The sequence below is a fragment of the Melanostigma gelatinosum genome, assembly GCF_949748355.1.
Source record: "Melanostigma gelatinosum genome assembly, chromosome: 22".
Classification (NCBI taxonomy): Eukaryota; Metazoa; Chordata; class Actinopteri; order Perciformes; family Zoarcidae; genus Melanostigma; species Melanostigma gelatinosum.
Genome location: NC_136655.1, coordinates 8,935,104 through 8,946,412, shown reverse-complemented (window position 1 = coordinate 8,946,412; position 11,309 = coordinate 8,935,104). Strand labels below are relative to the sequence as shown.

The 11,309-nt window shown below is 43.3% G+C and overlaps 1 protein-coding gene across 1 annotated transcript; it reads left to right on the top strand.

Moving 5' to 3' along the window:
- Positions 1-342: 342 nt before the first annotated feature.
- On the top strand, positions 343-6,911 carry sypl1 (synaptophysin-like 1). Its single transcript, XM_079294994.1, has 5 exons — positions 343-488; positions 3,746-3,864; positions 3,976-4,180; positions 4,267-4,458; positions 4,712-6,911. The coding sequence occupies exons 1-5, from the start codon at positions 417-419 to the stop codon at positions 4,841-4,843; spliced, it is 720 nt and encodes a 239-aa protein (XP_079151120.1). The 5' UTR covers positions 343-416; the 3' UTR covers positions 4,844-6,911.
- Positions 6,912-11,309: the final 4,398 nt, after the last annotated feature.

The window sequence follows — 11,309 nt, the reverse complement described above, 5'->3', positions numbered from 1 at the left end:
GTAATTTGGCACCCTTTACGCACTTTACGCCTGCGTATTTTGCGCATCACCAAGTGGAGCGGCAGGCACTCGTTTTTCAAACTACACTGCAAAACAATATCCGCTTGAACGCACTATATATATATTTTTTTATTATTATTTTTTTTTTCATTGACATTTGTTGTTAAAAGTTCCTGAAACGCGTGAAAGAGTATTTTCAGTGGGTAGACTGTTCTCGCCTCCGTGGCAGAAATTTGATTCGGTCGCAAAGTCGGGTTGTAAAAAACTTTAAACAACTTGGGCCGGTCATCTTTTGCAGCGTCGGCAGTAAAAACCACGTCATTGTGGCAAACAACTCCCCTTTTCCCTCCCTGTTGGACCAACATCCCCAGTTTGGGAGCGACTGGATAAAGTTTTTGGGATCGGAGACGCAAATCATGATGACCGGATTTCGACTCAACTTTACGCCGCTGAAGGAGCCTCTGGGCTTCGTCAAACTGGTGGAGTGGGTAAGTTAGATGCATCTACTGAATGTGCGTGTGTATCTGAGTGCGCGCATGGTCGGGTGTGTGAGTTTCATACCCAGAAGACGGGGAGGTCCAGTCCCTTTCTTGGATTTTCCCTTTTCCCGGCGGAAAAAAAAACCCTTAAGTAAACAGTTTTAGGGGGAATTTGTTAAAAATGCAGATGGCAGAAAATGTTTATACATAAAGCATGAACATTACTTTTTCTGCATTTATCAAACTTTGAGTTTTCACATCTACAAGAATGAATAAAATCCATGCAGTTATGTGATTTAATAAGTAAAACTTAAAATGTAGACTTATATAAACACGCTTATACCCAATAAAATGCCTGTTTCTTAAAAATATGTTCTATTTGATTTGAATTGTCTGCTTAATATCTCACAAAGGAAATCCAGATCTTTAACTCCCATTAGCCAAGTTGTCTTCGTCAAACCCACACTTTCATTCTATGAATCTTAAGCAGAGTTATGTCCAGTGCTTTTGGATCCTTTTGCTGCTTCCCCTGCCCTTCAGTTACAGATTGATGCATCTCTCAACAATAATTGACCTCTGAGTAACTGTGCACACGGTTGGCTACTCATGCACTCGAGCACACGCCTTTTTTTTTTTTTTTTTTTGTATCATGAGAGACTTTCAACAGTTTCTCATGTGAACGTCCAGTCATCAGTTCTGCTCTTCATAAGTGGGCCAGAGGAATGCAGTGCTGGTTAACGCAGCTCAGCTGTTCTATTTTCTCATAACCATACAGAGCTATAGAGCCGCAGTTACACCCAGTCATCTGACTCAGGAGGAGGCCGTGTGAGTGCGTTTTCACTGGCGTTGGCCTTATGGAACCATGACCTAACCTTGTGATTCACAAGGGTCCGGATGGTAAATAGTCTGTACATATTTCCCGCCTTTTAATGCCGGAAATGTCCTGTGCGCATCCCAGCCCACCATCATTTGTCAAGCCAATATGCCAAACATGCGCTTGTTTTCAGTTCTCAGTTGTGAGGATTTGCTATTATGTTTTTGTCTTATGTGATAGTAAATGAATATCTTTTTATTTCAGGCAGTTGGTTTGAAAAAAGCAAAGTATTTGAAGATGTCCCCCTTGGCTTTAGGGAACCGTGTCACTACTATTCTGATGTTCTTCGACTAAATGGAGAAAATAATGAGCAGATTAATGGATAATGAAAATAGTTAGTCAGAAATAGTCAGAATATTAAATTCTGGTCTACAACATGACTCAAATCTCTGACATTTCGGGAGGATTTGAACACAAAGCTGGTGCATGAATGCGCGTCAAGCCTTCCATGAATAAATAACATGACTATTAAAACAATGCATGGAGAATAATGTATCCGTTACTTCTGGGCAGCTGCGGTGAGTGCGTGTTTGGCCAACAGATTTTGGACATAAATTTAACACAACAGTGAAATATAAATTATATATTTTGTGAGCTCTGACAGATGGTTCAGGTCGCCTCGTTTTAAAGAGCAACATTTTTGCCCACTGTCCATTTCGCTCGATGTTATCTTCCACGCAGTAGTAAACAGGAAGGAGGGTGTGGAGTAACAAATGCAGCCCCCCCATTCGCTCAACATGTTGAATACTGATGATAAAGATGTCGGGTCTCGCTGCCAAAAGAGGGAGAAACAGGTTTCATGGGCCTCTGAAGGAAACCCACTTTCAAAATGAGCACACGCTCCAGTGGCTTTTTGTTTGGACTGACCTGGACTCAGCGACCTTTGTGTAAGAACATTGCTGATTATTTCTAGCAAGATATTTCAGATTTATGAGTTATATATATATATATATATATATTTTTTACAGCTAGAGGGTCCTTCCCACGAGAAGCACTCTTTCTTTTTCCTACATGTGCTCTTTTGTCATTGTTTGCATCACATGCGGGAACCTGTATCTGAACTATCACACATTGTGAGCGGTTGCACTCATGGTTGATATGCTCCATTCATTCCGAGGCTCCGTGGCCTTGTAGTGGGGGAGTGACAAGAATCAGCGAAACAAGAATGTGAAAGAAGGAGCTTGTGGTGGTGTGTAGCCCGAAAAACAGGAAGTGGCCGCCAGTGACATCTGGAGACACATCTGGAGAGGGGCCTCGAGGTGCGTGTCTGTGTCTGCATGTGGAACATGTACAGTAAATGTGGGTGTTGTGGTGTGACGCTAAAGGCTAAAAGTTGAGGTGCTATGTCGTAAAACTGTTTCAAGGGTGTGCATATAGGTTGTGCTGATGAAACAGAGTTTAAGTTCAGATACAAGTGTGTTTATGAATTCCCTGACCGATGAACAGACCGATGCATGTCATTACCTTGCAGTGGGAGCTGTGAATCAAATCATGACTTTGTCATAATACACTTCCTGTCCACTGCATGCTGTCTACTACAAAATAAATGCCTTCAAAGTGTTCGTTTCCATAATCTTCGTTTTAGTTTTTTTTCATCATGGCGATCTTACGGTTGATGAAAGGCGCTGCTTCTGATGTGTTGTGGGCCACGTGTCAGCCTGTGGAGTCGCGGGGACAAAAGATCATCTTGACATACAGACATAGTTAGCGACTGGCTGGTGAACATAGTGGAGCATCAGATAGAGAGGCAGATGTTTCCCTCAAGAGACGATGGAGACCAGTGCGAATGTGTGACGATGACATGCATGTTGAGAACGTGTGAAAACTGTTAGCAACACACTTTGAGCAGAACAAATGAGATCTGTGGCGATATCAGTGAAGGAGCTCAAATCACATTATATTTCGTATGTGAGAGGAAGGTCTATGGTTTAGATTCGGCATTTCCGTGAGAGACAAACAAATGTAAGAAGAAGCTTGAAAAAAAAAATGAAAAAAATGAGCTTGTAAAAATTGTTGAGTCGTGAGTTTTATTTTCAGCTGTTTGTGAGATTGAACTGCTGGCCATCTGTTGTTCCCTCCGGCTCTTTACTGCTGACGCGGTTTTAGGTTGCCAACTGTCTTCTAAGTTTGAGGTTCTGGTGACGTAACGCTCGTTGCCCAATAGTACAAGCATGTAGGGAGGATCACAATCAAATTATGATTCGTTATGGTTTCCATTGTCCTGTCAATGTCATAGTTGGCGTTTTTGGCATTGCAGGTCTATTAGAAAGAACAGCCTCCTTTCCGCTTGAGCAAATCTCCGATAGTTCCCCCGAGAGCAGAACAGAGTTTTCCTAACGCCAGTCTCAAGCATCTCCCTAATCGTTCGCTCTCTCTTGTCCGTCCAAAACAGCTCACGGCCATATTTGCTTTTGGATGCTGCGGCGGATACTCGGGGAAGAACATCGTATCTCTCTTCTGCGGCGACGGCAGGAATGAGACTCTCGATGCCAACTTTCACTACCCGTTTAGGTGAGATTCACCACACATTTTCAGGCGGCGGCTTTGAAATGCCATCAGTTGCGTCAATCAATTTCAAAAAGGACGCTCAAATAAAACCTCTCCGTCTTGTATCGCGGCCAGGTTAAGCCAGGTCCCGCTCGTCGAGGGAAACGCCACTCTCTGCAACCGCTCCGTCACGGCGACGCACATGGTGGGAGACTCGGCCTCCTCGGCGGAGTTCTTTGTGGGCATCGCCGTCGTCTGCTTCCTGTACAGCATGGTGGCTCTGTTGGTGTATTTAGGCTACATGCACGTCTACAAGGACTCTGACTTTGGACCCATTTTCGTGAGTATTGATCTCTTTTGGTCCGTTTTGCCGACAGTTCACCTTAAACCAACTCTGCAAATGAGAGACTTTGTCCTCGCCTGCAGGACTTTGTGATCACGGCCATCCTGGTCTTCCTGTGGCTGGTGTGTTCGTCCGCCTGGGCGAAGGGCCTGCAGAATGTGAAGGACGCCACGGACACGGCGGGCATCGGCGCCACGCTGGCACTCTGCAAGGGGAGCAACGTCACCTGCGAGGTCACAGAGTTCGCCAGCATGAGGACCCTCAACATCTCTGTGGTGAGGAAGAAAATACAGAAATCCTTGGCCAACAGAGAGGCTGTTTCTAGACCGATTAGAGTCACTGATTGTGGCAGTGTCCGCTCCCTGATTTAGACCTGCGTCACAGGTCTAAAGCAAACGTGGCGCTTTGTGATCGATATAAAACCCATAAAATGTCATTTGTTTGTGTCGTCACATAACATTTCACAGATGCAGTATGTTATAAGAAACCTCCTGTATTATATATGTGTGTTTTTTATTTTTCTTCCAGGTGTTTGGCTTCCTCAACATGTTAGTGTGGGCGGGCAACGCCTGGTTTGTGTATAAGGAGACCCGTTGGCACTCCCAGAAGTTCTCTTCTCAGCTCGCACCTGCAAGGCAGCAGGTCCCTGCACCCATCTAACACGCAACACAAACCCCACCGTCACATACGTGCACACACCACCCACAGACGGACACAATTTGAGCACACGTTATTACGATGTTATTACGATGTTATTACGATGTTATTACGCGTACAAAAAAAAAGCTTTGAGAATGTGACGAAGGGAGACTAAATGAAGGATATTTTGACAGATGGCCAGTTGAAAAACTGGTGGATTCTGTATTAGATTTAGACTTTTATCAACACGCTAGCAGCTGGAGTACACGGAGACGAATTTGCGTTTTGTAACCCAACATGTCATGTGATTCCTTGCACATTCATGGTTTACTTGAACTTCCCAAAAAGATCTCTCCTGCAGCAGTAGGAGGCTGGGGGGAGGGAACACGTGTTCTAACTACGGTTTCATGTGTAGATTAGTCTTTGCAACCTTTTATTTCTTACCCGTTTCATACTATCGCAACACCAATGCGATGGTGCAATTAAACGTGGTTTTTTTCATAACTCCTATATGGTTTCCTATGCTTTAGTAAGCAGATACATGCACAGACAATGACCAAACGTTATAGGAAGATTTTTTTACTTCTTTTTGGGGTAACAGCTGGTTCATCATGCTCTAGTCTACCGTGTACTGATGAGTGTAAAATACAAGATTTTATTAATTTGCCGCAATAAGGAGAATGTGATCAAGGTTTTCAGGGTAACAGATAACAAAACAGGTTGTCTGTGGTGCAATATGAAGCATAATACTCTATATACCATATTACCTTATCAGAAAATGACATTCATTGTCATTTATTGGCACCTAGTATATTGCATTTAATATTGGCCTTGACATTGAGCAATATAGTTGCATCTGTGTTTAATGTGTTGACTTCTTTCATATATTTTTTTTTTAGATTCAAAGCCCCTTGTGTATGTGGCAAATAACTCACTCAAATATTCATTCATTCTTTCATTCAGAGGCCCTCTAGTGGTGGCTAGCGGGTATTAAAATGTCTTGAACAAAGCTAAATCTGGGATAATAAATTTACAAATTGAAATTGAGTGTAGAGAGGTACTCTTTTCACGACGCGCACTGATGAGGTGACTCCACGTTGAAGTCATTGTCCGTCACTGATTTTCCTCAGGAAGGTAACTCTGTGCGGACAAGGAGACGGGTTCGATGTATTAAACCTGACCACCGTGTAAAATGGCCTCCGACCCAAATATCAGGAGAGTAGTTCACACACACACACACACACGGCGTTCTTATCACAACATGCACAGTGCACTCACGTGGTGCCGACTGTGGTTTTATGGTGTACCATGGGAGTGTGAGTCCATAAAGAGAACTTGACTGAAAGTTAGCGACTTAATTACTTCATTAAAATGTTGCAGCACCGAAGTGTGTAATCCTTAAATTCCTCTGCGTCCGAAGACTTTGATTTCTTTGGTCTCAACCCCGGTACCAGATGAAGGTTGAATCCTTCCTTGATAGTGTTGTTTTTTTATCACTTTGAATGTCGAAGTGACTTTTTCATTTTTTTTTTTTTTTGCATTACTGTTGTTAAGCAGAAACAGCTCTGCCAAAGCTCTCGTTTAAACTCCTTTTTAAGCGTATTCCTTATCTCTATATGATCTTAAATCAGATATTTTGTTGTTGTCAACTCAGCTGTCTTTTGATTGTCTCGTTTTTTGTATAAATCATTAATGAGACACCATACAGTGTGCTGGTGTGGTGTTTAATACACCTCATGTCACTTCTTTGTCTTTTTTTTTCATTTGAACTTCGATGATTTTCTTTTGAAGGAATTTCTTTTTTTAATCTATTGCCTTTTGATATCATAAAAATGTAAGTGATGATGAATTCATACAACTCTGCTGCAAGACAGAGTTTGAGTAAAGCGTGTGTGGTGTACTGGTTCTGCCTCTCTGCACTCTCGTAATCATCACCAGACCACAGCTGTGTAGCTTTCTCAATGATTCCAAAGCATTTAACCTGCCAAACGGTCTTCTTCAAGAGAGACAGACATTCACTCTGTGACATGCACAATTTCAATGTACCTTTTTGTTTTTTCAATAAAAATGAATGATGTTTTTTTTGTCATTAATCTCTTCGTGTTTGTGTTCAGTGCACAACATACTGTGGGTGCGTTTGTCTGGCACTTTTCTGTCAGGCCTTCAGATGGAAGCCAAACATTTTTACAAAAACATCCATTCAACTTTACTTTGACTTCACATTTCCTCCCTGGTCATTTGTGAAATAGGAGATTTTACAGAGCAGGTTTAAACATCTTGGCGAACAAAAAGTATGAAATAGTTTGAATTCAACTGATCATGTGAACCAAAAAACAAAACAAATGGTGTGTTTGTCTGTGTGTGAGAGAGACAAAGGAGAGAATAGAGAAGTGTGTGTGTGAGTGAGAGACAAAGGAGAGTATAGAGAAGTGTGTGTGTGAGTGAGAGACAAATGAGAGTATAGAGAAGTGTGTGTGTGTGTGAGGGAAAGGCCGCAAGGATTGCATTCAACCACATGAAGTGTGTGGCTTTGACACATCAGTACAAACTCATCAAAGTCGTTTCCTTTGCCCTCGTTTCCTCCGTATCTCCACCCTCTTCTGTCTCGCTCGCTCTCCCTCTGGTTCAGCTCAAACACTTGACTTCTTGCTGCGTCATGTGAGACGCAGGCGTGTAGCTTCTGGATTCTTCTCAGGTTTTAAACCCACGAGGTGTAAACATCACGCAGCTGTACCAAAAGAGCTGCTCTGTGTTGCATTAAAGCTGGACTCAAAGTGACCAGTTTGTTCAGTGTCATCGTGATGGAAGAGGAGTTGTGATCCACCTGAAAGTGTCTTGACTGTCATCTCGCCTCACTTTGCACTTGAAATGCAGGTTCTGTTTTCAGCCACAGGAGGTCAATGTAGTGCCATGTGCTTGACCTACTCAGCCACTTTGACAATCTCAACATCCTGGCGCAGTTTGTTTCAACGGCTCGATAATTCATATGTTTAATTAATGATGTCCCCCATTAAATTAAATAGAAATCACTGCTTTTGACCAGTGTCTATCTGACCCCATTTGCAGTGCTTTGTTGTTACTGTAAAAGCTGAGACATTATATAACAAATTGCAACATAGACTACTATTAAAATAAACTGATTTATGTTGCTGTTTTATTTGCAGTGGAGTTTCACCTCTGACCCTAACCTGCACAAGGTTGCAGTGAAGCCAATAATTAAAATAACCATTTCACTATATGCATGAAATTAAACTGCATCTGTAACCTCATAATATAATTTGATCTACTAACGCCATGATGTTATTCATAGTTCTGACCTTCTCTTTTCAAAATACATTACACCCATTACTTTGCAACTGTCTGGCAAGAGCTCATAGTACTCCAATTTCTTGTAATGAAGCTGAGAGAATATTTAAATCTAGCGTTGGTACAACGGCCCATGGCTTATATTTCCAGCCTCAACAAAGCATAAAGCGGTATCTGGTTCATCCACATGGTCTTTCCTGCCAGGGCTGATATCATAGCCGGCACTTATTTTAGGTTGCAAAATGCCTAATTGCCACCATTTTTAATTATAGGGATCTATGTAGCATAGATCCCTTGTATATGAAGGTTTCCCTGTGGCATTATTAGGCCTTCTAAGGCCTGACCAATTACCTAATGTTTCCATTGCAACATCACCGTGTAACGGTCCTACGGTGAGAGGGATGTTATCATGCTGTAGGCCACCTCCATAGGCTGCTGAACTTTTCAACTCGTGAGGAAACACGTTCGCTCCCCTGTCTGTCGCTCAGCCTCTCAACCCCTAAACCCTCCGACAGAAGCCGAACTAAGCCGAAGCCCAGCGACAACGACGTCAGCATATCTCGTTCTTTCGTTTTTCTGCCTGCTGCGTGCGAAGGAGAGACAGGGGGGGGGGGAGAAAAACCCCGTCTCTCAGCAAAGCAACAAGAAGGAAGAGCAATGGCGACACTGGATCGCCAAATACCAAGTCCGGATACGTTCCTTTGCGAGCCTTGGTCTTCCTTCGTCAGTGCGGCTAAATTACGTTTTGTTGACAGTAAGTTCGCACGTCGGTAGCGTTGTTGTTTTCACGGACACACTGTCGGGAAGTGCGTGCTCCAACTGTCTGTGATTGAGTTCAGCAAGCCCCCATAATGCAGGGTCTGTCAAAGCGCAGCAAAGTAACTGTCAAAAAAATATTACTACCAAATGCAATATGAATAGGTCGCTTTAATAGTCGTGCACGGGGCGCGTGAGCAAAAGCTTATAACCCCTTACGCTGCAGAGTTTGTACCACTGGCGCGTGCAGTAATGCATATCCTGCGCCCACAGCTGTAAGTTTTGTTAGCTTTCTGACAGCTTCACTTTGCTTTTACTAAAAGCCAGCTCGCGCTGCTGCTAGCGAGCTAATGCTAACCATGGTAGCATTGCAACCTCGGACCAGCGTGGCTCCGCGCGTGCCCCCCCCCCCCCAAAGTTTTGTTGTGACTGCTGCCGAGTGTTTGTAAGCGGCTGTTTGTGCTTGTTGTGACGCAGACTCGTCCCTGGATAACCGCGACAAACAGCTTTACTGCCTCGGTGAAGCCGCGAGGCTCGGAAAAGGAGGTGAGGAAGTTGCACCGACAAATACTCAACGCTGTCGCTCGCACGGTGATGTTTGTTATTGTTTTGTTTGTACATGCTCTGCAGCATCGAAGGATGCCGACATGTTTATAAACAGAAAACCGCCATTATTAACGGGCATCATGCACTTTTTAAAGACATGCTTTAGTTGAGATATGAGGAGGGAAATATTGATGTTGGTGTGTCTTAATAACACAGCTGTCATACAGTAAGTATCCTGTAACTAATGATTATTTTCTCCATCAAACAATTAATCTTTATGCCCATAAAATGGCAAAAAAAATCCAGCTAAGCATTTGCACTGTTGGAAATAAATTAATATACAGTAGCTGGAGAGCAGGGGTTCCCATGTGTTTTTCCAGTATTACCCGTAGGGCTGAAAGTCTGTCTTATTTATTGTCTTAATTATGTTTTCTTTTTGGCAAAATAACTTATTTATATATAAATATCTATCTATTTGTGGAGGGGGTTGTGGGGTGCCCCTAAGCAGTGAGTGGGTGTGCCCCCCCCCCCCCCCCCCCCCTAACCCCCTTCAGGGACAGTGCACATTTACACACTTGAGTCATCCCTGAAAGTTTGCAGCAGCCCTCGTACAAACACACCGACACACACACACACCGAGGCGGGGAACATCTTCTCCCTCTCACTGGTCAAATACCAACACGCACACACACCTCATCTTCCTCTCTCCAGGCCAAACTCCAGCTGTGTTTCCAGAATTACTGATCCGTTGGCAACATGACACTAAAAACAGACACCCGTAAGCCTCACAGACACGTGGGGAAGCACGTATTAAAAGCTTTATTTGTATGTTTGAGTAGCGTAGCTCGTCGTCGTAGAGTCCGACTCACTTTGCCACTTCAGTGTAAACGTATTTGTAGATGAGGAGGCCAGGTTGGCAGTAATTAATGTGTCATCACCTCACTGGAAATAGGCGGTGCTCTAATGCTTCTCTTTAGTGTGTCCACCACTGTCTTTAGTGGGGATTGGAGCCGTCACGTTGTTGTTGTGACGCCTTAGGTAATAATGTAGTCTGTATTAGCATTCTTAGAGTATATTCTGATGAAGACGTCTCTACATGAACTGTTTCCTCTATTTAAATCCTTTTCACTGGAATTTTCTTTCGGTTTAAACTTTTTTTTTCCTGATCATAACCCAGCACACGTGTTGGGTTTCTCGCTATGACACGCTGTCTTTACAGTTTAGTTATTACTGCAAACACTTTGCCTCCTAGAAATAAGACCTGCCGCCTATTTCTGGACGCCGACCGAAAGTCTCGCTCTCTTATTTCAGTAAAAAAAAAAAAAGGACGAGGGAGTGTCTTCATTCAAGATGCTGGAATTGTGTCATTGGTAGTTTTGTGCAAAAAAACTGGAGAGACTAATCTGTAATTGTGTCCGATGATTTATTGTCATTAGTAGCTCCGAACACGTTTGTTCGCCAGTGACTGATTGTTTCTGGAGTTCATTTTCAGGCCTGTCAGAAATAGACGACGCACTTAGTCTGCATTTGACTTGGCAGATGCAGAGGAAATTGCATTCTTACTCACTCCCACTAACAACCCCTTTTGCACATTTTGTTTTGGCCGGGACACAAACTGCTGAAGTTGTTGAGCCCTCGGCAGGTCGAGCTAACCTGCAGCGGTGTCTCACTGCTCACATTACAATGTTATTAACCGCCTAACAAGCCGTTGACTAAATATGACCACATTCAAAAGCTGCTTTTCCACACGCAGCCAAAACTTTCTATTTGTGTATTATTACCCCCCCCCCCCCCCCCCCGCCCCTTTCAGTTAAGTCAAGAACAAACACGCTTTATTTGCTTGTGAGGGAAAGCAGTTTTTAGTCAGCAAACACAGGAA